Source organism: Macaca fascicularis, chromosome 19 (assembly GCF_037993035.2).
Source record: "Macaca fascicularis isolate 582-1 chromosome 19, T2T-MFA8v1.1".
NCBI lineage: Eukaryota > Metazoa > Chordata > Mammalia > Primates > Cercopithecidae > Macaca > Macaca fascicularis.
In genome coordinates this window covers 7150688-7177394 of record NC_088393.1, presented here as the reverse complement: position 1 = coordinate 7177394, position 26707 = coordinate 7150688, and the positions used below count along the sequence as shown (strand labels likewise).

The 26707-nt window shown below is 55.7% G+C and overlaps 3 protein-coding genes across 7 annotated transcripts; 2 read left to right on the top strand and 1 right to left on the bottom strand.

Annotated features, from left to right (window-relative positions):
• The first annotated feature begins 3794 nt into the window (after window positions 1-3794).
• GTF2F1 (general transcription factor IIF subunit 1) lies at window positions 3795-18114 on the top strand. 4 transcript variants are annotated; one of them, XM_074025565.1, is made up of 13 exons: window positions 3795-3997; window positions 4082-4128; window positions 4998-5070; window positions 7796-7989; window positions 10176-10346; window positions 14231-14406; window positions 15845-15998; window positions 16083-16141; window positions 16230-16349; window positions 16511-16584; window positions 16666-16804; window positions 17011-17128; window positions 17216-18114. In XM_074025565.1, exons 1-13 carry the CDS (start codon window positions 3986-3988, stop codon window positions 17418-17420), a joined length of 1542 nt encoding a protein of 513 aa, XP_073881666.1. In that variant the 5' UTR covers window positions 3795-3985; the 3' UTR covers window positions 17421-18114. The 4 variants fall into 4 exon arrangements, with proteins under 4 accessions (XP_073881666.1, XP_005587769.2, XP_015295967.2 ...); XM_005587712.4 differs by having other exon boundaries at window positions 16080-16141; XM_015440481.3 differs by having other exon boundaries at window positions 14231-14415.
• Window positions 18115-20039: 1925 nt separating this feature from the next.
• On the top strand, window positions 20040-22491 carry PSPN (persephin). Its single transcript, XM_005587697.5, has 2 exons — window positions 20040-21937; window positions 22023-22491. Exons 1-2 carry the CDS (start codon window positions 21643-21645, stop codon window positions 22343-22345), a joined length of 618 nt encoding a protein of 205 aa, XP_005587754.3. The 5' UTR covers window positions 20040-21642; the 3' UTR covers window positions 22346-22491.
• Window positions 22492-22607: 116 nt separating this feature from the next.
• Window positions 22608-24839, bottom strand: ALKBH7 (alkB homolog 7). 2 transcript variants are annotated; one of them, XM_005587696.4, is made up of 4 exons: window positions 24607-24839; window positions 23235-23408; window positions 23022-23146; window positions 22608-22828 (listed from the first exon to the last, which is right to left on the bottom strand). In XM_005587696.4, exons 1-4 carry the CDS (start codon window positions 24808-24810, stop codon window positions 22666-22668), a joined length of 666 nt encoding a protein of 221 aa, XP_005587753.3. In that variant the 5' UTR covers window positions 24811-24839; the 3' UTR covers window positions 22608-22665. The 2 variants fall into 2 exon arrangements, with proteins under 2 accessions (XP_005587753.3, XP_073881668.1); XM_074025567.1 differs by lacking the exon at window positions 23022-23146.
• Window positions 24840-26707: the final 1868 nt, after the last annotated feature.

The following is a 26707-nucleotide window of genomic DNA, read 5'->3' as shown; positions in this document are numbered from 1 at the left end:
GCCTCAGCCTCCCGAGTAGCTGGGACTACAGGCGCCCGCCACCTCGCCCGGCTAGTTTTTTGTATTTTTTAGTAGAGACGGGGTTTCACCGTGTTCGCCAGGATGGTCTCGATCTCCTGACCTCGTGATCCGCCCGTCTCGGCCTCCCAAAGTGCTGGGATTACAGGCTTGAGCCACCGCACCCGGCCTCAAATTGACTTTTATTTGCAATTCACGAATGGGGCACCCTCCACTTCACCAAACAGCGAGAGCTTCCCTAGTGAGTGATTCTTTTTTTTTTTTTGAGATGGGGTTTTTCTCTTGTTGCCCAGGCTGGAGTGCAATAGCACAATCTCGGCTCACCACAACCTCCGCCTCCCGGGTTCAAGTTATTCTCCTGCGTCAGCCTCCCAAGTAGCTGGGATTACAGGCATGCGCCATCACGCCCAGTTAATTTTGTATTTTTAGTAGAGACAGGGTTTCTCCATGTTGGTCAGGCTGGTTTTGAACTCCTAACCTCAGGTGACCCACCCGCCTTGGCCTCCCAAAGTGTTGGGATTACAGGCGTGAGCCACTGGGCCGGACCCCTACAGCCTTTTGATGGGATCTCCCCTCTTCACAGATAAGGAAATGAAAGCTTAGTGCAGCAAGGCAATAGCCACGTGGGAAGTTGCAACCTTCTGGGTCCTGTGAGCCCTCCTGGTGGGTGGCTGTCCCAACGTACCCCCTTCCTTCCTACCCCCTCCCATCAGCTCCTACCGGGGGCACCAGGAGCCCCTGCAGCATGATGTCACGGATCTGCCGGCCCTGCTGCGTGCTCCTTTGAGCCTCCTGTCGCAGTACCTGGCCCAGCCCTACGTGGCAGAAGCCATACTTGGTCACCATATTCTTGCACTGCGTCCCTTTGCCACAGCCTGGGCCGCCCATCACGAAGATGATCAGAGGGGACTTGAGGATGTCTGTGGCACCCAGGAAGAGGGAAGGAGATGGGTTAGTGCCTGTAGGGGCACAGGTGTCCCTGGGTGACACTGGACAAAGTCTCTTGGCATACTCTCTTTTGCTGTAGGGTGGCATCTTGGAGGTATGTTTCTGTTCTCAAGGGTATAGCCAGGCACGTTGTGTGTTTGTACCGCTTGGATGAAGATGTGAACTTGAGGCTAGGTTCGGTGGCTCACACCTATAGTCCCTGCACTTTGGGAGGCTGAGGTGGGGGTGGATCCCTTGATGTCAGGAGTTTGAGACCAGCCTGGCCAACATGGTGAAACCCTGTCTCTACTAAAAATACAAAAAAAAAATTAGCTTGTGTAGTGGCGCATGCCTGTGATCCCAACTACTCGTGAGGCTGAAGCAGGAGAATCGCTTGAACCCAGGAGCCGAAGGTTGCAGTAAGCCGAGATTGTGCCACTGCACTCCAGGCTGGGCAACAGAGCAGGGCTCTGTCTCAAAAAAAAAAAAAAGAAAAAAAAAATGATGTGAACTTGAGCAGGACAGGCCCTTCGCACATGGCATCTCCTTAAAGCATCCTGAGAACTCTATCATCCCATTTTACAGTGGAGGGAACTGAGGTTCAGAGAGAGGCAGGGAATTACCCATGCTCCCAGCGTCATCCCATACTCCCCCTCCCTCTGTCCCAGCCCCATCCCATACTCCCCCTCCCTCTGTCCCAGCCCCATCCATACTCCCCCTCCCTCTGTCCCAGCCCCATCCCATACTCCCCCTCCCTCTGTCGCAGCCCCATCCCATACTCCCCTTTCCTCTGTCCCAGCCCCATCCCATACTCCCCTTCCCTCTGTCCCAGCCCCATCCCATACTCCCCTTTCCTCCGTCCCAGTCTCATCCCATACTCCCCTTCCCTCTGTCCCAGTCTCATCCCATACTCCCCTTCTCTCTGTCCCAGCCCCATCCCATACTCCCCTTCCCTCTGTCCCAGCCCCATCCCATACTCCCCTTTCCTCTGTCCCAGCCCCAGGGAGCTTCAGTTCTTTGAATTTGAAACTCATTTCTCCTTTGCTGTTTCCTCTGCCTGGAAAATCCCTGCCTGCCCCAGTTCCTTCTGGCCACAACTTCCATCTGGCCTTCTCTAGCCTCTGTCTAGAGATTCCCCCCATCACTCCTTGTCTCAGACACCTATTTCCTCCACAGCAATGGCCACAGTCAGTCATGATCTTCCCTGTTTACTTGTTCTTTTTATATTTTTCTTCTTCTTCTTTCTTCTTCCTGCTTTTTTTTTTTGAGATGGCGTTTCACTCTTGTTGCCCAGACTGGAGTGCAATGGCGCGATCTCAGCTCACCACAACCTCCGCCTCCCAGGTCCAAGTGATTCTCCTGCCTCAGCCTCCCGAGTAGCTGGGATTATAGGCATGAGCCACCACGACTGGCTAATTTTGTATTTTTAGTAGAAACGGAGTTTCTCCATGTCGGTCAGGCTGGTCTCAAACTCCCAACCTCAGGTGATCTGCCTGCCTCGGCCTCCCAAAGTGCTAGGATTACAGGCGTGAGCCACCGTGCCCGGCCGTTTACTCGTTCTTGTCTCCTCCATGCCAGACTCGACTCCATGAGGGCAAGGACTATTTCTGCCTCCCTCATTCCTATATTCCTAGGAGTTGGCAGTTCCTGACATTTAGTGGTGGATGAGGAATAAATGAAACCAGACACATCGACAGTGTCTGTAGTTCATGGCCCAATTTTTGTGTCTTGCTCCCCTTCCCTTTGCTTAGCCAACTCCTATGCATCCCTCAGTGCCCAACTGAAACCTCCCCTCTTCTCTGAGCCCTCAGAGCCCACTGTGCTTCTCCTGTTCCTTCCTGGGTTGTAGATTCCCATGTTATGAGTCTGTCTCCCCCACGACACTGTAACCCTCGAGAGGACACTGTAACCCTCGAGAGGACACTGTAACCCTCCGTTGGGAGCTGGTTTGACAGATTCACCTTGCGGGGCCCCGAACCCAGGAGGTGCTCGAGTATTTCCGAAGTGGAGCAATGAATGGTTGCGCCGTGAGCATGCGCAGTTGTGTTACTGCCATGACTGGGGCGTGTGTGCATGCCTGGAACGGGGTAGGGGATCCTGCATCTCCCTACTGTTCTCTGCAGCCTCCTTCCCTTCCCCCCAGGAAGCCAGCCAGCCGCCCCCGCGACGTTACCCTTCTCCTGGGGCCTCAGAGCCCTGCCCATCTCGGGCAGCTTGGACTTGCAGAGACCCATCCAGCCAGCAGCCCTTGGGGTGGTCGCTCCCCGACCGCGCCCAGGCTCTGACCCCTCCTGGCTCCGCATAACGTCACAAGGGTCCCCGCCCCGGTCATTTTGCGACAATGACGGGGTCCATTCCTTCGGGGTAGGGGGAGGAAATGAACCCCGAACAGGCCCATGGGGAGCCAAGCAGCGGTTCGACCCAACCGGAGTAGGCCTCGGTTGCTATGGTGACGCGGCCTTGTTGGCCCCCCCCCAACCCCGGTCCAGAGCGACATGGCGCATGCGCAAAGTGCCTGGGGGCCCGCAAGGAGGACTCTTCTCCCTCTCCCCACCCAGGATGCCCCGCGGTCCTTGGGTGTGACGTCACGAGGGAGGGCGGCCCCCCCATTTGATGAAGTTAACCGTGTTGTATAAAAGAGCGCCAGCGACAGCGGCCGGTTAGTTTATCTCAGACTCGGCCTGGGTTTGCTGAGTCTAAGAAGGGACCGTGGTGGCCCTTTTGAGGTGACCATAGCCGCCGAGGAGCATAAGTGACTGCGCATTGAGGCGGCCACAGTGGCTAAGAAGGTTGCCATCGCGACGCGGCCGCTGGAGGGTTTCGCTTCCGGGTTAAGCGGCCGCAGAAGCGTAGACGGAGTAGCTGCAGCGCCTCTTCCGGTTACCTTTTCCCAGTGCCGGAGGCGCCTGGGGTTGGGGTCTTCGCTCAGGCACAGAGACCCGACAGCGAGCGGCGGCTTGCCCGGGATCGAGGGACGCGCACGCCAGAGGAGACGAAAGGAACCCGGGTCGGACCAGATCGGAACCACTGACCATTGCCCATGGCGGCCCTAGTGAGTGTGGATTTGGCGGGGTTCCGGGGTCCCGACGGCGACCTCGGCAACTCCTCACTCACCGTCTGGTTCCTCTTTCCGCAGGGCCCTAGCAGCCAGAATGTCACTGAATACGTCGTTCGAGTTCCCAAGTAAGTGTCCAGCCCCATCTCCCCCTCCTCTCCACCCTCCAAAAATGAAAACCTTTACGGTCGTCTTAGCCAGGCGTTTCTGGCCCTGTCTGTGATTCTCCCTCCAGACTGGGAGAGACTTGGAGGGCAGGGCTGGGATTAAGCTGAGGCTTCCCTGGAGACAACACTGCTTTTTTAAACGAATGAATGAATGAGTGCATTAATAACACGGCGATCCAGCCCCCTGGCCTAACCTTCGATCCCATGATGCTCAGGCCAGCTGTAAAGAACATATTCCTCGTCCTGTTTCAAAATGGTCGGGCTATCTTTCCTTTCTAGGCTTTTGTACATCCTGTTCCCTCTGCCATGAGTGCCTCCCCTCAACCCCTAAACTGTGACTCTGCTGGGTGAATTCTTGTTGATTCTGCAAAGCTCAGCTCCAGTATCTTCCTCCTCCAGGAAGCCCTCCGTGCCTGTCCTGCCTCCTCCCCAAGGCTGAGTTCACAATAATCTCCACATCTTGGGTTCCCTCAAATCTTTGTCCCTCCATCTGCTCTTCTTCTGCCTGGGGTCAAGAGGGGATGGGTCTAGCTTCTCTGGCAGACTGGGAATCCTTGGAGTCTTCTGTATCCAGTGTTGCCAGGCAAAACAGGCTGAATGAATCGAATCGGGGTGGGTTTGTTGAGTGATTGAATTGAATAAATGATTCAATTGAATGGAAGGATTGAATTGAATTGATGGTTCAATTGGATCGAGCGATTGAATTAATGATTTGATTGAATTAATGATCCAGTTGGATGGCTGATTGAATTAATGGTTCAATCGCATTAATTCATTAATGATTGAACTGCTGTATTGGATTGACACCACCTCTTTCTAATCCACTCCAGGAATACAACCAAAAAATATAATATCATGGCTTTTAATGCAGCCGATAAAGTCAACTTTGCTACGTGGAATCAGGTAAGTCCCTGGGTCCTGGGGGTTGGGAGCTGGGGTGGTGGGAGAACATGACCCTGACCTTGGTGATTGTAATAGTTGCTTAACTGTCATAGTAACTAAGTCTTAATTTTCTCACTTTTCTCAAAATGAAGAAAAGATAGATGACAAAGGATTGGGTGCAGTAGTTCACACCCCTGATCTCAGCACTTTAGGAGGCCGAGGCAGGAAGCTTGCTTAAGGCTAGGAGTTCAAAACCAGCCTGGGCAAAGTAATAGCAAGACCCCAACTCTACAAAAAAATTAAAAAATTAGTTGGGGCTGGTAGTGTGGGTCTGTAGGCCTACATAGGAGGCTGAGGTAGGATGATCGCTGGAGCCCAGGGGTTCAAGGCTGCAGTGAGCTATGATTGCATCACTGCACTCCAGCCTGGATAATAGAGCAAGACCCTGTCTCAAAAAAAAAAAAAAAAAAAAAAAGTCCGGGTGCCGTGGCTCAAGCCTGTAATCCCAGCACTTTGGGAGGTCAAGGCGGGTGGATCACGAGGTCAGGAGATCAAGACCATCTTGGCTAACACGGTGAAACCCCGTCTTTACTAAAAAAAATACAAAAAAGTAGCCGGGCGAGGTGGCGGGCGCCTGTAGTCCCAGCTACTCGGGAGGCTGAGGCAGGAGAATGGCGTGAACCTGGGAGGCGGAGCTTGCAGTGAGCTGAGATCCGGCCACTGCACTCCAGCCTGGGGGACAGAGCGAGACTCCATCTCAAAAAAAAAAAAAAAAAAAAAAAAGAATGGCAAAGGCCCAGGTCAAGCTCCTGGGTGTCCCTGTAAGTTAGGTTTGGTAGGCCCACCGGAGGCCTCTCCTTAAAGGAGAACATTCAGAAGTTGTGCCCACCGATGGGCATTTTTGGCCAGGGTTTATCTGGGCAAGGGAGGGGACTGGGCTGGGGGCTTTCCCAGAGCCCCTGCCATCAGAGGCTCTAGAAAGGACTTTGGGAGCCATTAAAGTGTTTTCAACTGGGAGGTTGTAGTGTGATCTGGCTGTTGTGGGGAGACAGACTGTGGGTTTGAGGGCAGTTAAAGGGAGACGGGGTAGAAGCAACTGGTCTGGTCTAGGTGAGTCCTGGTGGGCATTGGGGGCAGTGGAGGTTATGAGATGTGGCTGATTCTAGAGTGTTTTGGAAATGGTATATATGGACCTTAAATCAAGAGCTTAAGGGTAATTTGGATCATATTAGCCACATAGGTCACGATAAATGGTAACATCTGTAGAGATTTTGGTGCCTTAATGTCAGTAAATGTTGCACAATGAGATTCTTTTTATTTATTTTATTTATTTATTTTTTGTGATGGAGTCTCTTGTTGTCCAGGCTGGAGTGCAATGGCACGACCTGGGCTCGCTGCAATCTCCACCTCCCAGGTTCAAGCCATTCTTCTGCCTCAGCCTCCCAAGTACAGGTGCCTGCCACCACGCCCAGCTAATGTTTGTCTTTTTATGAAGTTTCGCCATGTTGGTCAGGCTGGTCTTGATCTCCTGACCTCAAGTAATCCACCTGCCTCAGCCTCCCACCGTGCCCGGCCTTTTTATTTTTAAAAAATAGATATAGAGTCTCACTATGTTGCCCAGGCTGGTCTTTTCTTTTTCTTTTTTTTGAGACGGAGTCTCGCTCTGTCGCCCAGACTGGGGTGTAGTGGCCGGATTTCGGCTCACTGCAAGCTCCGCCTCCCGGGTTTACACCATTCTCCTGCCTCAGCCTCCTGAGTAGCTGGGACTACAGGCACCCGCCACCTTGTCCGGCTAGTTTTTTTGTATTTTTTTAGTAGAGACGGAGTTTCACCGTGTTAGCCAGGATGGTCTCGATCTCCTGACCTTGTGATCCGCCTGTCTCAGCTTCCCGAAGTGCTGGGATTACAGGCTTGAGCCACCGCGCCCGGCCTTTTTTTTTTTTTTTTTTTTTTTTGAGACAAAGTTTCACTCTTGTTGCCCAGGCTGGAGTGCAGTTGCGTGATCTCGGCTCACTGCAAGCTCCGCCTCCCGGGTTCCCGCCATTCTCCCGCCTCAGCCTCTGAGTAGCTGGGACTACAGGCACCCGCCACCTCGCCCGGCTAGTTTTTTGTATTTTTAGTAGAGACGGGGTTTCACCGGGTTAGCCAGGATGGTCTCGATCTCTTGACCTTGTGATCTGCCCGCCTCGGCCTCCCAAAGTGCTGGGATTACAGGCTTGAGCCACCGCGCCCGGCCGGTCTTAAACTCTTGAGCTCAAGCGATCCTTCTGCCTTGGCCTCCCAAAGTTCTGGGATTACAGGCGTGAGCTACCACACAATGAGTTTCGATACGCATGCATTCTGGAGATGCGTAGCCATTCTAGTTACTTATAAAGTTTTGGAAAAGAAGCCCGGAACCAGGTGCCTGCCGTACAGAATGGGGAAGTCTTCATTACTTCTACATTCCTCAGATAAGGAATGTTGCCTTCGAGGGCCTGCTCGATGGCCACCAGGTGCTCTTTTTCTGTTTAATTTTAATTTGGAAGTAATTTCAAGCTTTTAAGTTGCAAAAATAGAACACAAGGCTCGCTCAAATTCCCCTTACCCAGATTTATCAAAGGCTACCATTCTCCTCCCTTGTTGCCAAGTGGTAAGTTGGTTTTGAGCGTCTAGAGCTTGGCCTAGGGTGAGGAAGGGCATTCCTAGAGCGGGGCACCGCCCAAGCAAAGCCAGGGACCCTGAGAGGCTTTGCTTCCTGCTCCCCTAGGCTCGGCTGGAGCGGGACTTGAGCAACAAGAAAATCTACCAAGAGGAGGAGATGCCCGAATCGGGCGCAGGCAGTGAGTTCAACCGCAAGCTTCGGGAGGAGGCTCGGAGGAAGAAATATGGCATCGTCCTCAAGGAGTTCCGGCCCGAGGACCAGCCCTGGCTGCTCCGGGTCAACGGCAAATCTGGCAGGAAGTAAGTGGTGGGGCGGTGGCGGTGCCGGCTTAGCGACCAGTCCACATCCCCCCTCCACTTACAAACTTTGTGGGGTACCCTCTCTGAACCTCGGATTCCCACTGCTGCGATGGAGGTGCTGGCACTTCCATCCCTGTAGGGTTTTATTTTTTATTTATTTATGTTATCTTATTTTACTTATTTATTTTTTTGAGATGGAGTCTTGCTCTGTCGCCTAGGCTGGGGTGCAGTGGCATGATCCTGGCTCACTGCAACCTCCACCTCCCGGTTTCAAGCGATTCTGTTGCCTTAGCCTCCTGAGTAGCTGGGATTACAGGTGCCCACCACCACCAGGCCTGGCTAAGTTTTGTATTTTTAGTAGAGATGGGGTTTCACCATATTGGTCAGGCTGGTCTCGAACTCCTGACCTCGTGATCCTCCTGCCTCTGCCTCCCAAAGTGCTGGGATTACAGACGTGAGCCACCCACCCAGCCTACTTTATTTATTTATTTATTTATTTATTTATTTTGAGATGGAGTCTCACTCTGTCACCCAGGCTGGAGTGCAGTGGCTCGATCTTGGCTCACTGCAAGCTCCGCCTCCCAGGTTCATGCCATTCTCCTGCCTCAACCTCCCGAGTAGCTGGGACTACAGGCGCCTGCCAACACGCCCGACTAATTTTTTTGTATTTTCGGTAGAGATGGGATTTCACCGTGTCAGCCAGGATGGTCTCGATCTCCTGAGCTTGTGATCTGCCCGCCTCGGCCTCCCAAAGTGCTGGGATTACAGGCGTGAGCCACCGTGCCCGGCCACCCAGCCTACTTATTTATTTTGAGACAGGGTCTCACTCTGTCACCCAGGCTGGAGCGCAGTGGTGTGATCGTAGCTCACTGCAGGCCCCAACTCCTGGGCTCAAGAGATCTTCCCACCTCAGCCTCCTGAGTAGCTGGGACTACAGGCGTGCCCCACCATGCCTGGCTCATTTTTGTATTTTTGGTAGAGATGGGATCTTGCTGCATTGCTCAGGCTGGTCTTGAACTTCTGGGGTCAAGCGATCCTCCTAACTTGGCCTCCTAAAGTGCTGAGATTACAGGCGTGAGCCACCGCCCAGGCCCTGGGGTTGTATTTTTGAAGATAGTTCACTGAGTTGGTGCTTGTGCCTGGCTCTGAGGCAGCTCTGAGTACACAATGCAGGAAGCTTGGGTGGCCAGCGCTGGGGGCTCATGACACTTGAGATGACCTCTTAGAGGGGGCAGACTGAGGCCAGAACGGGAGGGGTCCAGGTTAGGTTGATCAAGGGTGCTCCAGGCACAGCAGTTGGGTGATAGTGAGAGACACAGGCAGCTCACACAGGGCAGTAGGTGCCAGGATGTGCTGGACCCAGTGGAGCCTTGGAAAGCTGTAGGCAGGGAAGGGGCGCTCACCCAGATTGCCTGGACCTTTAGGGTAGAAGAGAATGAAGTGGAGGCCTTAGGAGGCTGGGCAGTTGTTTAGGCTTGAGGGAATGGTGGCCTGGGCCAGGTGTCCACTTCAGATTTGGCCATGCCATGGCTGGGCATGGTGGCTCACGCCTGTAATCCCAGCCCTTTGGGAGGCCGAGGCGGGCAGATTACTTGAGATCAGGAGTTCAAAACTAGCCTGGCCAACATGGTGAAACCCCGTCTCTACTAAAACTGCAAAAATTAGCTGGGCGTGGTGGCGGACACCTGTAATCCCAGCTACTCGGGAGGCTGAGGCAGGAGAATCGCTTGAAGCCGGGAGGCGAAGGTTGCAGTGAGCTGAGATTGTGCCACTGCACTCCAGCCCGGGTGACAGAGCGAGACTCCATCTCAAAAAAAAAATATCTGGCCATGCCTTCCCGCCCCATCCTCTCACTTGGCTCCTCATTTTCCTGGGTATGGCCCACAAGTAGCAGAGCTGGAGGCAAATGTAGACGGTCTGACTGCAGGGTTGGGCTCTTCTGAGATAATCTCACACGGTCTTTCCAGAAATGATCCCAATGCGCACATGCCCAGCCCTTTGCAGTGTAGGTGTGCCGGCGCTGTTCCCCAGATGTGAGAATTGACGAGGCCCAGCTGGTTGAAGGCCTCATGGGCATTCCTTGGTCTTCCTCTTATGGCAAGTGCCATAAAGGAGGCAGGCCTGGGGGACACAGGCAGGTCTGGGCTGGTCCCTGTGGGCCAGGCCATGATCGTGGCTCCCTGCAGGTTCAAGGGCATCAAGAAGGGAGGCGTGACAGAGAACACGTCCTACTACATCTTCACCCAGTGCCCCGACGGGGCCTTCGAGGCCTTCCCCGTGCACAACTGGTACAATTTCACGCCACTGGCCCGGCACCGCACGCTCACTGCCGAGGAGGCCGAGGAGGAGTGGGAGAGGTGAGTGGACTGTGTGGCTGCTGGGGACAGAAGTGAGGGAAATGGGGTGCCTTGCTGTGGGTATATCACCAGGCCCTGTGCTGGGAGCTGGGGACTCAGGGGTAACCAGGGCAGACCCCACTCAGCCATCTCGGAGCTGTCAGTTCAGGGGGAAACAGATAGGAGGGGGTGACCTGGAGCTCAAATTGGCAGAGCAGAATGGGATCTAACTGTCCCCTTGGCTTCCACAGGCCGCAGGTCACACAGCCTGATCCACTGCAGGGCAACAGCTCCAGGCAGGGCATCCTGGGAGGGTTTCTCTAGCAGTGTCATTGGCCTCAGAGGTGAGGCGGGTACAGTTAAGGGCTGTGGAGAGAGACAGTGCATGAGGCCAGTGCAGAGTGACTGTGGGCAGGGGGACGAGGCTGGGGGCCCAGAGCACTTGGTCTTGGATGTTACGGCTTTGGATGAGACCTTAGGGCCACCACTGCCCTAGGGTGCTTGCAGATGGTGGGGAGGGCACTTTGGATGCATCTGCAAAATGGCATTTGCACAGGTCACAGATGAGCAGATGCTCAAAGAGTTGATGGCTCACAAAGGGTTAAAAAAACACCTTTTTCTCTCTTTGCTTTAGTGGGTTTTTTTTTTTTTTTTTTTTTTTTTTTTGAGACTGAGTTTCATTCTTGTTGCCCAGGCTGGAGTGCAGTGGTGCAACCTCAGCTTATTGCAACCTCTGCCTCCCGGGTTCATGCCATTCTCCTGCCTCAGCCTCCCGAGTAGCTGGGATTATAGTTGGCCACCACCACGCCCAGCTAATTTTGTAATTTTTTTTTTTTTTTTTTTTTTTTTGAGACGGAGTCTCGCTCTGTCACCCAGGCTGGAGTGCAGTAGCGCGATCTCAGCTCACTGCAAGCTCCACCTGCCGGGTTCAGCAAGCTCCACCTCCCAGGTTCACGCCATTCTCCTGCCTCAGCCTCCCGTGTAGCTGGGACTATAGGCGCCCGCCACCACACCTGGCTAATTTTTTGTATTTTTAGTAGAGACGGGGTTTCACCGTGTTAGCCAGGATGGTCTCCATCTCCTGACCTTGTGATCTGCCCACCTCGGCCTCCCAAAGTGCTGGGATTACAGGCGTGAGTCAGCGCGCCCAGCCTAATTTTGTATTTTTTTGTAGAGACAGGGTTTCCCCATGTTGGCCAGGTGGTCTCAAACTCCTGACCTGAGGTGATCTGCCCGCCTCGGCCTCCCGAAGTACTGGGATTACATCCATGAGCCAGTACTGGGATTACATCCATGAGGCACCACGCCCGGCCTGCTTTAGTTTTTAGTCATTTTCTTTGGTTTTAAAATTTCTGGAGTTGCAGGTTGGCTTAGCTCCAAAAGCAACCCCATAAATGGCACGCAGTCAGAGCATCCTCCTCTCCAGGTAATGAGCCTCCGAGCCTGTGGGGCAGTTTCTGTGCCCCTGGACCCTGGAACAGCATCCCCCAGTCTTCCTGCCTGCTCCACGTTGGTTGAGTTCCTGGGGCTCCATTGTAAAATCCATCGATCAGTTTTTGCTGGGAGGGCAGGTTCCCTTTTGCTGCATTTTCCTTAGAATCTGCTTTGAAAGTTTTAGGGAGAAGAATTTGGCATTTTATAGAATTGTGTAAAACCTGGATGTTAACCAAAGGAGAAATGCCATCTCTTTTTTGAGATGGAGTCTCGCTCTGTTGCCCAGGCTGGAGTGCAGTGGCGCGATCTCAGTTCATGGCAAGCTCCGCTTCCCAGGTTCACGCCATTCTCCTGCTTCAGCCTCCCGAGTAGCTGGGACTACAGGCACGCACCACTACGCCCGGCTAATTTTTTTGCATTTTTACTAGAGATGGGGTTTCATTGTGTAAGCCAGGCTGGTCTCGATCTCCTGACCTTGTGATCTGCCTCAGCCTCCCAAAGTGCTGGGATTACAGGCGTGAGCCACCGTGTCCGGCCTTTTTTTTATTTTTATTTTTTTGAGACAGAGTCTCACTCTGTCACCCAGGCTGGAGTGCAGTTGTGCCATCTCAGCTCCCTGGCTCACTGCAACCTCCACCTCCCGGGTTTAAGCAATTCTCCTGCCTTAGCCTCGCGAGTAGCTGGGACTACAAACGTGCGCCTCCACACCCGGTTAATTTTTGTACTTTTAGTAGAGAAGGGGTTTCACCGTGTTGCCCAGGCTGGTCTCGAACTCCTGGCCTCAAGTGATCTGCCCGCCTTGGCCTCCCAATATGCTGGGATTACAGGTGTGAGTCACGGTGCCCGGCCAGAATGCCATCTCTTGATCAGATGTTAAATCTACTTAGCTAAGAACTGTTCAGGCTGGGCACGTGGAGAGTGGATCACAAGGCCAGGAGTTCAAGACCATCCTGGCCAAGAGACCAGCCTGGCCAATTTGGTGAAACCCCATCTCTACTAAAAATACAGAAATTAGCCGGGCATGGTGGCGGGCACCTGTAATCTCAGCTACTGGGGAGGCTGAGGCAGGAGAATGACTTGAACCCGGGAGGCAGAGGTTGCAGTGAGCCGAGATCACACCACTGCACTCCAGCATGGGTGACAGATCAAGACTCCGACTCAAAAAAAAAAACAAGAAAAAAATTAAAAATGGTGATGGGGTCTTGCTATGTTGCTCAGGCTGGTCTCAAACTCCTGGGTTCAAGCGAGTATCCAGCCTCGGCCTCCCCTCCCAAAGTGCTGGGATGACAGGCTTAAGCCACTGCATCCAACTGTCACTTTTTTGGTGCACCGCTCAGTGGGGTAAAGCCGCTCACAGTGTTATGCAGCAGTTTCATTATCTTTCACACCAGCCTGGGCTTTGCCCGTGTTACATGTATTCCTAACACTTCTCATTACATGCAGTCTTTTTTGTTTGTTTGTTTTTTGGAGACAGAGTCTTACTCTGTCACCCAGGCTGGAGTGCAGTGGTACAATCTTAGCTCACTGCAACCTCCACCTCCCAGCTTCAAGCAATTCTCCTGCCTCAGCCTCCCAAGTAGCCGGGACTACAGGCACCCACCACCACGCCTGGCTTATTTTTGTAGTTTTCGTAGGGGCGAGGTTTCACCATGTTGTTCAGGCTGGTCTCAAACTCCTGACCTCAGGTGATCCACCTGCCTCGGCCTCCCAAATTTCTGCGATTATAGGCGTGAGCCACTGCACCAAGCCCGGCCTGCAGTCCTGTTTTTCGAAGCTTCCATGAGCAATGAGACAACGTTACATTGTTCCAGTGGAAACAGTAGGTTTTGTCATTAAAGAAAAAGACATCTATAAATTAAGATAACAAGAGATCTGGCCAGGTGCAGTGGCTCATGCCTATAATCCCAGCACTTTGGGAGGCCGAGGCAGGTGGATCACCTGAGGTCAGGAGTTTGAGACCAGCCTGAACAACATGGTGAAACCTCGTCCTTATGAAAACTACAAAAATTAGCTGGGCGTGGTGGTGTGTGCCTGTAGTCCCGGCTACTCAGGAGGCTGAGGCAGGAGAATGGTGTGAACCTGGGAGGCGGAGGTTGCAGTGAGCCAAGATTGCACCATTGCACTCCAGCCTGGGCGACAGAGCGAGAGTCTGTCTCAAAAAAAAAAAAAAAAAAAAAAATAGCAAGAAACCAGTGTGACTGCATTGGGGCCAGACTCTGAGTCCAAGGGAGGTGCTGAGACTCCAGCAGCACGTGGGGACCCTGTCTTTGAGGGACTCGGGGCGGAAAGGGAAGGTAGGAAGGGCCGGTTCTATCCGTGTGGTTTCAGGGAGTCCTGGGCCACAGCCCAAGTCCCCGGGGTCCACATCACATTGAAGGCTGTGTGGGTGGTGCCCGAGGGCTCGCCCCCTGCAAGCGCAGGGGCAGGGTGGTGCCAGGCCCAGCATGAGCCACCCTGTGCCTGGCCCCCAGGAGGAACAAGGTGCTGAACCACTTCAGCATCATGCAGCAGCGGCGGCTCAAGGATCAGGACCAGGATGAGGACGAGGAGGAGAAGGAGAAACGCGGCCGCAGGAAGGCAAGCGAGCTACGCATCCACGACCTGGAGGATGACCTGGAGATGTCGTCTGATGCCAGTGACGCCAGCGGTGAGGAGGGTGAGCACGGGGGCCCGGGCATTAGGCTACAGAGGTACCTGCTCAGGCGGTGCCAGTGAAGGCACAGTCTACCGTCGCTCACAGTGGCCCTAGAATTCGAGGCACCTGGGGCCAGGTGCGGTGGCTCACGCCTGTCGTCCAGCACTTTGAGAGGCTGAGGCAGGCAGATCACCTGAGATCAGGAGTTCGAGACCAGCCTGGCCAACACAGTGAGACCCTGTCTCTACTGAAAACACAAAAATCAGCTGGGCATGGTGGTGCATGCCTCTAGTTCCAGCTACTCGGGAGGCTGATGCAGGAGAATCGCTTGAACCTGGGAGATGGAGGTTGTAGTGAGCCGAGATCACGCCACTGCACTCCAGGCTGGGCGACAGAGAGGGACTCCGTCTCAGAAAAAAAAAAATGAGAGTCAGGCGAGGCTGCCTGGAGGAGCAGTGATATCAGTCAAGAGGCAAAGCCAGAGCCCGGGAGAACTGAGCTGTGGCCCTTCTTTCTTTTTTTTTCTTGAGACAGGATCTCTCTCTCTCACCAGGGCTGGAGTGCAGTGGTACAATCACAGCTCACTGCAGCCTTGACCTCCCAGGGTCAAGCAATCCTCCCACCTCAGCCTCCTGAGTAGCTACAGGACTACAGGCATGCACCACCATGCCCGGCTAATTTTTGTTTTTTTCTTTTGGAGACAGAGTCTTGCCCTGTTGCCCAGGCTGGAACTCAGTGGTGCGATCTCAGCTCACTGCAACCTCTGCCTCCCAGGTTCAAGTGATTCTCCTGCCTCAGCCTCCCAAGTAGCTGGGATTACAGGCATGCGCCACCACGCCTGGCTAATTTTTGTGTTTTTAGCAGAGACGGGGTTTCACCATGTTGGCCAGGCTGGTCTTAAACTCCCGAGCTCAGGTAATCTGCCTGTCTTGGCCTCCCAAAGTGCTGCGATTACAGGTGTGAGCCACAGCACCTGGCCTAATTTTTGTATTTTTTGTAGATACTGGGGTCTCACTCACTATGTTGCCTAGGATGGTCTGAAAACTCCTGGGCTCAAGCCATCCTCCCGCCTCAGCCTGCCAAAGTGCTGGGATGACAGGCATGAGCCACCGCGCCTGGCCTGGCTGAGGTCTTTACGGGGGTTCCTATGAGAAACTGCAACTCTGGGTTGGCCAGTTTCAATAATTCCTGTGCGCTCTGGGCTGTAGGGGCTGTCCCTGGTTATCAGGTGCCTCGCCTGGGGTGGTCTGGGAGTGGGGAGTGGTCTGTGAGCGTTAGAGAACGTGGGTTGGGGTGTGGGGTCTGGACCAGGAGTTTGTTTAGGAGAGCTGAGCTCCTGGGCTGGCCTTGGTGGGGCAGTCTCCCCAGTCAGTGAGGCCCCCAGGATGTCAAAACTGCACAAAATACCCACTGCCTCCCCCTCCTTTTCCTTCCTTTCCTCCCTTCCCAGGCGGCAGAGCCCCCAAGGCCAAGAAGAAGGTGCCGCTGGCCAAGGGTGGCAGGAAGAAGAAGAAGAAGAAGGGCTCTGACGACGAGGCCTTCGAGGACAGCGACGATGGGGACTTCGAGGGCCAGGAGGTGGACTACATGTCGGATGGCTCCAGGTGAGGCCGACGCGAGGCGGCTGCGAGACCCCGTGCGGCCTTGCGGGCGCGCACTCACCCTCTGCCGCCCCTGTCTCACAGCAGCTCCCAGGACGAGCCTGAGAGCAAGGCCAAGCCGCCCCAGCAGGAGGAGGGGCCCAAGGGTAGGCGGCGGCTGGGCGGGCCCCGGGGAGATGCGGGGGGAGATGCGGGCAGTGCGTCTCTGCTCTTGCTCATACCCTGTCCCCCCAGGTGTTGATGAGCAGAGTGACAGTAGCGAGGAGAGTGAGGAGGAGAAGCCACCCGAGGAGGACAAGGAGGAGGAGGAGGAGAAGAAGGCGCCCACCCCGCAGGAGAAGAAGCGCAGGAAAGGTGCGGCCGGTGTGGCCCATGTTGGAGGCTCGGGTCAGGGCCTGGTGCTCTGCTGCCTCCTCCCCTCTCCCCTGCAGGCCTCCCTCATCTGCAGTGGAGGTACCGGTGGATGCCGGGTCCCAGGGTTGCTCTGGCCCTGACCCCTTTCCTGTGCCCCGCAGACAGCAGCGAGGAGTCGGACAGCTCAGAGGAGAGCGACATTGACAGCGAGGCCTCCTCGGCCCTCTTCATGGCGGTAAGGCCCAGCCCGGTGACAGGGGAGGCCTGGGCGTCTGTTTCCAGACTCACACCCCTCACCCCACCCTGACCTCCGCAGAAGAAGAAGACGCCACCCAAGAGAGAGCGGAAGCCGTCGGGAGGGAGCTCGAGGGGCAACAGCCGCCCAGGCACGCCCAGCGCAGAGGGCGGCAGCACCTCCTCCACCCTGCGGGCGGCTGCCAGCAAGCTCGAGCAAGGTGAGCGCCTGTGGCCTCCCCACTCCCACAGCCACGGCCTCCCGACCTCTGTTGGGGCTTAAGACAGAGAGGAGATGGAGATGGGGGTGGAGGCCTGTCTGTCCCCAATCCCCCTGAACCCTCATCCTGGCACTGCCCAGCCTGGGGTCCTGCTCAGGGATTCGGCCTCCTGCCCCCAAGACTCAGCCCTGACCCCACTCCCACAGGGAAGCGGGTGAGCGAGATGCCTGCAGCCAAGCGGTTGCGGCTGGACGCGGGGCCCCAGAGCCTGTCCGGGAAGTCGACCCCCCAGCCGCCATCGGGCAAGTCAACACCCAGTAGCGGGTAAGCTGATGAGGACGGCAGGGGGCAGGGCAAGCGCTACCGGGGACAAGCTCACTGATGCCACCTTCCCCGCCCTCCCATCCTCAGCGACGTGCAGGTGACTGAGGATGCCGTGCGCCGCTACCTGACACGGAAGCCCATGACCACTAAGGACCTGCTGAAAAAGTTCCAGACCAAGAAGACAGGGCTGAGCAGCGAGCAGACGGTGAACGTGCTGGCCCAGATCCTCAAGCGCCTCAACCCCGAGCGCAAGATGGTCAACGACAAAATGCACTTCTCCCTCAAGGAGTGAGGCGCCGTCCGGCACACGGCCCTGCCCCCGAACTCAGCCTCTCACTGCCCCTTCGCCATCCTAGAGTGAGGCGCTGTCCGGCACACAGCCCTGCCCCCAGAACTCAGGCTCTCACTGCCCCTTCACTATCCTGCTCCCTGACTCCCAGGGCCCCATAGTTAGCAATTCTGGAAAGGTTAAGCCATCTCCTCCTCTGGCTCCTCCTGGAATCTTCAGATGCCTGTTAGACCTTCTTACTGTCCTCCTTCTCCTGGCTCAGCCTCCCTCACACTGACCAAGGGCCCGTGCTCCCCACTTCCACAGTTCTCCCTTCCACTCCCCTAGTTCTCTCTATAGCCATGACTTGTCCACCGCACAGCCCAGGAAGTCTTCAGTTTGGGCTGGGTGTGATGATACGCGCCTGCAGTCCCCGCTACCTGGGATTCTTAGCCCGGTTCAAGGCTGCAGTGAACTTTGATGGTGCCGCTGCACTCCAGCCCGGGTGACAGAATGAGATCCTGGCACACACACACACGAAAAAGTAGCCAGACATAGTGGCAGGCACCTGTGATCCCAGCTACTCTGTAGGCTGAAGCACGAGAATCACTTGAACCTGGGAGGTGGAGGTTGCTGTGAGCCGAGACCACGCCACTGCACTCCAACCTGGATAACAGAGTGAGACTCTGTCTCAGTAAATAAAAAAATAAATTGCTGAGATTTGTTTCCTTTTTAGATCTGCTATTCTGCTAGGGATAAATGTCTTGTTCCTTATGTTTTGGTCCCAACTTTCATGGTTTTATTTTTATTTTTTAGTTTTTGAGACAGGGTCTTGCTCTGTTGCCCAGGCTGGACTGCAGTGTCCACTGTCTCAGCTCCCTGCACCCTCCACCTCCCGGGCTTAAGCCATCCTCCCCGCTTAGCCTTTCAAGTAGTGCACACCACCACGCCCAGCTAAGTTTTTAATTTTTTGTAGAGGTGAGGTCTCACTGTATTGCCCTGGCGAGCCTTGAACTCATGGCTCAGCCAGGCATGTACGATTATGCCTGGCTAATGTGTTTTTGTTTTGTTTTGTTTGAGACAGAGTTTCACTCTTGTTGCTCAGGCTGGAGTACATGGTGCAATCTCGGCTTACCACAACCTCCAGTTCCCTGGCTCATGCAATTCTGCCTCAGCCTCCCGAGTAGCTGGGATTACAGGCACCCGCCACCACGCCCGGCTAATTTTTGTATTTTTAGTAGAGATGGTGTTTCACCATGTTGGCCAGGCTGGTCTCGAACTCCTGACCGCAGGTGATCTGCCTGCCTTGGCCTCCCAAAGTATTGGTACTACAGGCGTGAGCCACTGCACCCAGCCACGCCCGGCTGATGTTTTTATTTTACGCATCCTGACTTTGTAGTCTGATAAACCTAGAAGCTGAAGTTCCCAGGCAGCCTTCTGTTTCTTGTGACTACCCTTGGTGATAGATTTTCTTGTGACTTGGGATCGTATGCTCATGGCCAGCTGGGGGCTCTGTGGGAATCTGGGGTGGCCTACTTTGCAGGCAGTCCTTCCAGATGGTTCCGCCTTGGTTTTCGCTAGCTACCCAGCTCATTTTGTGTGTGGTTCTCGGCTTGCAGACTTTGTCCCTAGGTGGCCACCAAAGCCAACCCCCCTTCCCCCCCAATTGTGGGTCCCTGTGTTTCAGGTTCCCAGTGATGTTTTGGGGGGCTTCCTTCCCTTCTTACAAGCTTGGTCGTGCATATATTTGATCTGGCATTGCCAGGCGTTCTGTAAGGTAGGGCTTTTCCAGTTCCTGGTCAGTAATGTAGCTGGAAATGGAATTTGGCTGCAGCCACTACTTTTGAACCCATCTTCCGGGCGATCCCTTCCGTCTTCCTGGTGGTTGGAAACTTGCAGGTGGAAGTCTTCCCCACCCAGTTCTGCAGCCCTTGGCTGCCGAGCAGGAATGCCTGAGATGTCCGGCTAATTCCTCGGAATGTCCCAGTTCAGGCCAACCTCCCCCCCTCCCCCGCTTCTCCCACCAGGCCTTCTTGGGCAGCAGAGGCAGCTCTAGAGGGAGCTGCTGCCTCAGCAGTTTCACCCCAGCCATCCCCACTTCATGGACCTTCATCTAAGGAGGCTGGGTGGTGTGGCCCCGTGGTTAGGAGCAGGGGCTTTGCATTCAGGTAGGACCTGCCTGGGTTCAAATGCCAGGTCCGTTGCTTAATTCTGGGTAACTTCAGGCTTCTTTTTTTCTTTTTTTTTGAGATGGAGTCTCACTCTGTCACCCAGGTTGGAGTGCAGTGGCCTAATCTCGGCTCACTGCAGCCTCCGCCTCCTGGGTTCAAGCAGTTCTCCTACCTCAGCCTCCTGAGTAGCTGGGATGACAGGCACGCCCCACCATGTCCAGCTAATTTTGTTTTTTGGGTTTATTTCTGAGATGGAGTTTCACTCTGTTGCCCAGGCTGGAGTGCAGTGGTGCAATCTTGGCTCACTGCAACCTCCGCCTTCTGGGTTCCAAGTGATTCTCCTGCCTCAGCCTCCTGAGTAGCTGGGACTACGCCCAGCTAATTTTTTAATAGAGATGGGGTTTTGCCACGTTGACCAGGCTGGTCTTGAACTGCTGACCTCGGGTGATCTGCTCACCTTGGCCTCCCAAAGTGCTGGGATTACAGGCGTGAACTACTGCGCCCGGCCTAATTTTTGTATTTTCATTAGAGATGGGGATTCACCATGTTGGCCTGGCTGGTCTCGAACTCCCGACCTCAAATGATCCTCCCACCTCAACCTCCCAAAGTGCTGGGATTACAGGTGTGAGCCACTGGGCCCGGCCAGGCTTCTTTGAGACAGAGTCTCACTCTGTTGAACAGGCTTGAGTGCAATGGCACAATCTCAACTCACTGCAACCTCCACCTCTCAGGTTCAAGCAATTCTCCTGCCTCTGCCTCCCAAGTAGCTGGAATTACAAGCGCCCACCACCATGCCCGGCTAATTTTTGTATTTTTAGTAGAGATGGTTTCACCATGTTGGTCAAGCTGGTCTCAAACTCCCAATCTCAGGTGATTCATCTGCCTCAGCCTCCCGAGGAGTGAGCCACCATGCCAAGCCCAGGCTTTTCTTTCCATCTGAAAATTATCTCAATAAGCACTTCAGGAAGAAAAACCACATCATCATCATCGACGCAATCCCCCGTGGATGGAGTTGCGGTCACTTCCAGTCTTTCCTAATATGAAGAAGGCATCAGACGTCCCTGTACCAGCTGTTTCACTGGCCTGTGTGGGAGGAACCCCACAAACAGGGCTCCTGGGGCAGAGGGTGTAATTTACAATTCCCCAGTAGCAGCTGTTCATCCAAAGAGCTGCTAGCATTTTACACCCCCACCAACAGCACGGGGGCGCGCCTGGGTCACACACGGGCTGTGTGTGAGGGTTTTCTGATTTTCACCAATCTTGTGGGTGATTAGGGTCAAGTACCCCTTTGGACAATCACAAGCTGTTTGCTTGTTTTTGCATTCAAAGCTACGGGTACTGCGTTACACTCTATAAGTACCCATTTATTTCCTCACCAAGCTGAGTAGGACGGGTCCTGAGGAGCTCCCCTGTACTGGGAAGGGGACTGGGCTCACACAGGGCTGGGTATGGAAGCCTGGAGAGCCCTTATCCTCACTGGCTGCATCATGCTAGACATTACCATGACCTGGACGGCCTCCATCACCCCAGGGGCTCTGACACGCTCAGATCCCAGGATGGGGCTGCAGTTATGGGGGTCTTAGGTTGGCCTTCCCGAGACAGGCGTCCCTGTCCCCTTATGTCCCCACCCTTGGCTGTCCCCAGGCCTCTCCCTTTTCCTGTTTTGATGCTGGCTCAGCCAGGCCCGGAGACAGGGGCATGATGTCCTAATCCTCCAGGCGGGAGCCACCACGGAGAGTTCCCGTGGCCTCAGTCCCCTGCCAACCCGGTCCCCTGCCAACCCACCTTTCCCAGCACTCACATACGCCCCACCTGGCACATGATACATGTGGGGGCTCCTGAGCCCCAGCACCCTGACTTAGTGGGGAGGGACCGCAATGGGGTCCCACGAAGCCCCCCGACTTCTGCTCCAGGCAGCAGGTCGGGGGAACACCAGTTGCCTGCCCTGGCCGCCAGCACAGCACTCGTAAATCAGGGGGTGTCTGGGGCGTAGGAAATGGGTGTGTGGAATGTCGGGGTGGGGTAGGCTGGGGGTGAGCCCTTAACTCTTAGAAGGGTGGGGTGTGGGGCAGGAGATGCCTGGATCCCAGGGTGCGGGAGATGGGCTGGTGCAGACGTGGGGCCTCCTGGCTGCAGGGGCCGGCAGTGAAGAGGTTAGCTCCCAGCCCAGGCAGGGCATAAATTCGGGGCACAGCTCCCACCCTCAGGACCTGCCCATCACAATGGCTGTGGGGAAGGTCCTGCTGGGCTCTCTGCTGCTTCTGTCCCTGCAGCTGGGACAGGGCTGGGGCCCTGATGCCCGTGGGGCTCCGGTGGCCGATGGAGAGTTCTCGTCTGAGCAGGTGGCAAAGGCTGGAGGGACCTGGCTGGGTAAGAAGCCCCAGGGACCCTCTGTGACTTCCCAACCTCCCCCAGCCCTGACCCTGCTCACTGTCAGCACCGTTCTCTCCCACAGGCACCCACCGCCCCCTCGCCCGCCTGCGCCGAGCCCCGTCCGGTCCATGCCAGCTGTGGAGCCTGACCCTATCGGTGGCAGAGCTGGGCCTGGGCTACGCCTCAGAGGAGAAGGTCATCTTCCGCTACTGCGCCGGCAGCTGCCCCCGTGGTGCCCGCACCCAGCACGGCCTGGCGCTGGCCCGGCTGCAGGGCCAGGGCCGAGCCCACGGCGGGCCCTGCTGCTGGCCCACTCGCTACACCGACGTGGCCTTTCTTGACGACCGCCACCGCTGGCAGCGGCTGCCCCAGCTCTCGGCGGCTGCCTGCGGCTGTGGCGGCTGAGAGTGCCCGGCCTGGCAGCCAGGAGCTGCAGTGCTGGGGGAGCTCGGCTGACTTATTTATTGGAGACCTGGATGCACAGACAACAAGGAGGGGAGTGGGCTGGGGTGACCAGCAATGAATGCAATAAAGGACACCACTCTCCCGGCCTTGTGACCTTGACCGTGTGTCCAGCCAGCCACACCTGGAGCTCCCTGTGGGCCAGTGCAGTCCTGGGTTCCCCTGCAGATCCCGGCCCCAGCAAGCAGCCACTGCAATATTCCAGTGAGGCTGTCCATTCCCCAGCTTTATTCACAAATCCAGTGTCTGTAGAAAGCTGGCGGTCAGCAGGCTGGGGGCGGCTGTCCAGACTCCCCTGGCCCCATGCCCTCAGGGAGGGAGCGGCAGATCACGGAGATGCGCCGGCCCCGGGGAATCCGGCGCTCCCCAAAGAAGGACTCTTCGTCCCGAAGGATCTCGTGGGAGAAGTCATAACGGGCTGAGCCCCTGCAGGAGGAAACAGGCTGTGACTGGGTGCAAGGAGGGCAGCCCCTGCTCCAGGCAGACCTGGATTCCAGCCCCCTGCTGCCTCCCACACAGGCCCTGGGGTAAGGGCTTCTCTGGGGAGGGCTGGAGTGAGGGAAGGTACCCAGGGCACTGGGGGGGTGGATGGCACAATCAGCTGCCTGGCTGGAGGTACCTAAGGATGTAGAGGGAGCCCGGCTCCAGCAAGAGTTCCAGCCACTCGCCCGGGTGCTGGGTGTGCACCAGCCGCATGACGCTGGGAGATAGGAGAGACAGGCCGGCGATGGTGGCCCCGCAGAACTGCAAAAGGGGCGTGGGGATGGGTCAGGCTCTGGTCTGGCCTGCCTACCCCCTGGCTGCGAGTGCCAAGGCGTAGGCCTCTGCCCACCTTGATGCTGTCCACGTGGGGCTTGATGTAGCCGCGGGCTTCCAGGTCCAGCACGTGCACGGAGGAGAGCAGGGTCTGGCCGGGGCCAAAGGCGGCCGCCTGCACGCGCTGCAGGATGGCCCGGCTGGCTTCTGACCAGCGCGACTTCTCTGTCTCTCGGAAGCCGTGGATGGCCTGCACGGAGGGCTTGGTCAAGCCTGGGAGCTCCCAGAGGGAACAAGGAAATGGAGGCATGGAGGGGCAGAAAACAGGGCAAGGGGCTGGTTTCCCTAACGTGACTCTCGACCCTGCCCTCAACTCAAACTCCCCTAGCCCCCCAACCATGGCCCTACCTAGGTGTGACCTCAGCCCTTAGTACTCACCCTGAGGCTACAATTTCAGGTCCCCAATGCTGGCCCGGCAGCAATATTCAATTGGCTGAGTCTCCCTACAACTTGACCCCACCCAAGTGTCGTGTCTCTGTCTCTCATCATCTGGTTCCACATCCGTTTCTGATCCTAACCTTGGTCCCAGATCGCAAAAGTGCTCTCCCTGACCCCAATGTCCTCATCCCCCAGGTCCCACCCCTCCTACAGCCTGAGTTTCAGCCCAGCTCCCACCATAGCCCGGCTCCCAAATCCCTGCTCTAGCTACCGACCCCAACAAGGCCCTGCCCCATCCCAGCATGTGTGTCTCCACTATCTCCGCTCACAGCCTGGTTCTGCCGTCTCTAAACGACTTTCCCGGCCCCCAGCCCCAGCACGGCCCCAACCCATCTATGCTCTTGACTCCTCGGACCCCGCCCCAAGGTTGGTCCCGCCCCATCCATGCGCACGACGACCTGACCACGCCCCAATCCCAACTGCCACGCTCTACCGCCCTGTAACTGCTGCCAGTGTATAATCGCACCCCAATCCCACTCCCGACTCCCTGGCCCCACCCCCACCTAGCCACGCCCCCACGCTCGACTGAGCTGTAACCGCCCCCCAGCGTGACCACGCCCCATCCCAGCACAGGTCCCCACAGTCCTCGCCCCCAGCGTGGCCACGCCCCGTCCGTACGCTAGACTCCTGTCCCCGCCCCCAGAGTGTCCCCGCCCCATCCCTGCGCTGGTCTCCTTTGTCCCCGCCCCAGCGTGGCCCCGCCCCATCCCTGCGCCCGACTCCCTGCCCCGCCCCACCCAGCACCGTAGCCCCGCCCCAACGCTAGACTGCACTGTAACCGCCCCCAGTGTAACCCTGGCCCATCCCGGCGCTCGTATCCTCTGTCCCCGCTCCAAATCCCCGCTCTAGGTACCGCCCCCAGCGTGTTCTCGCCCCATCCGGTGCTCCACGTCCCCAGGCCGCGCCCACGACGAGTCCCCGCCCCTCGCCCCCCGCGCTGCCAGTCTCACCGCGTCCCAGTGATCGTATTCGTAGCGGCGGCGGCGCAGCTCGGGCTCCAGTTCTCGGTTCAGCGTCTCCTCCTCGGCCGTGCTCAGGAAGCCAGGCCGCACCACGGCCGCGTCCCGCAGGCGGCTCAGCACGGAAGGGCCCGAGCCTCGCACCCAGCTGGGCCCTGGCAGCGTCCGCAGCGCCAGCAGCCCAGTCGCGGCCATAGCCCCGGAGCGGGGTCATGGGAGAGGCCAGGGTTGGGGAACGCCTCCGCCAAAAGTCATTGGCTGTAGCTGCGCCAGACGCCTCCAGCGATTGACCTCCCTCGGAGTCCTGCCTCTCCCTCATGTCTATTGGTTGCTGCTAGACTCGCCTTCACAAGCTATTGGCTTCCTTCCAGAACCCGCCTCCTCTCTTGAGCTTATTGGACGCCACCTCCGGACTGGCTTACACCATTGGCTGAGTCAGAAGTCCGTCTGCAGCTTAGCACCGCCTTTTTAATGATGAAAGAGAAAACGTACAACCCAGGTGTTGCTTGACCAAGACCTCACAAGCGGATATGGGCAGTATCTGGTCTGAAGTCCGGAGGTCACGGGGACTGGGGCCAAGGCCACAGTTATAGAGTCGACTAGGGCTAGAGGTTAAGGGCAGAGTACAGTGAGGCCGAGATAAGGGTCCGGGGTTAGGGGACTGACGTCAAGGCCACGATTAGGTGTGTGGTGGGGCCAGCTATTCAGAGTTAGGGCTTATGGTCAAAGGTCAAAGCAAGGCTTCTTCATTCATTTCCCTGTCTCCGTATTACTTTGCTTTAGGTTTGAAAATGGCATTATGGTTGTCTTTTTTATTCCTTGGCCGGGCGTGGTGGCTCATGCCTGTAATCCCAGCACTTTGGGAGGCCGAGGTGGGTGGATCACCTGAGGTCAGGAGTTCGAGACCAGCCTGGCCAACATGGTGAAAACCCGTCTCTATTAAAAATACAAAAAATGAGCCGAGCGTGGTGGCGCGCGCGCCTGTAATCCCAACTACTCAGGAGGCTGAGGCAGGAGAATTGCTTGAACCCAGGAGGCGGAGGTTGCAGTGAACCAAGATCCAACCACTGCACTCCAGCCTGGGTGACACAGCAAAACTCTGTATCAAAAAAAAAGGAAAAAAAAGTCCTCGTATTTTACAAATGCAAACTGAAAAAAAAAATTTACAGATGAAAAGATCTCTGGGATTTGCTTCCACATAAATCCAGGCTATGGAGGCAGGGATGGGGTCGGGTAGGGAAGAATCACATTTGACCGTGAATTAATTGTGGAACTGGTGTGATAAGTACGTGGGGTCTCATTACCCTGTTTTCTCTACTTTTGTTTATATTTATTTTTATTTATTTTTGAGACAGTCTCACTCTGTTGCCCAGGCTGGAGCACAGTGGCACGATCTTGGGCCCTGGAGATTTGCAACCTCTGCCTCCTGGGTTTAAGTGATTCTCATGCCTCAGCCTCCCAAATAGCTGGGATTACAGGCACCAAACCACCATGCCCAGCATTTTTTGTTTTGTTTTTCAGACCGAATTTCCCTCTTGCCACCCAGGCTGGAGTGCAATGGTGCGGTCTTGGCTCACTGCAACCTCAGCCTTCCAGGTTCAAGCTATTCGCCTGCCTTAGCCTCCCATGTAGCTGAGATTATGGGCAGCTGCCACCACGCCTGGCTAATTTTTGTATTTTTAGTAGAGATGGGGTTTCACCACATTGGCCAGGCTGGCCTCAAACTCCTGACCTCAGGTGATCCGCCTGCCTTGGCCTCCCAAAGTGCTGGGATTACAGGAGTGAGCCACCATGCCCGGCCTATATTTTTTTATTATTTTTTTACAGAATAAGAATAAAATGTTTTATTATTTTCTCCCTCTATTGCCCAGGCTGGAGTGCAAGGGCAGGATCGTAGCTCACTGCAGCCTCGAACACTTGGGTTCAGGTAGATCCTCTTCCCTCAGCCTCTCAAAGCTCAGGGTACTTTTCTATGTATTTTTAATGTCCATAATGCAAAGTGCAACACTGTAACTGCTAAGCATAGCCCGCCCCCCTCCCGAATGCTTGAATTTTGTTTTTTTTTTTTTGTTTTTTTTTTTTTTGTTTTTTT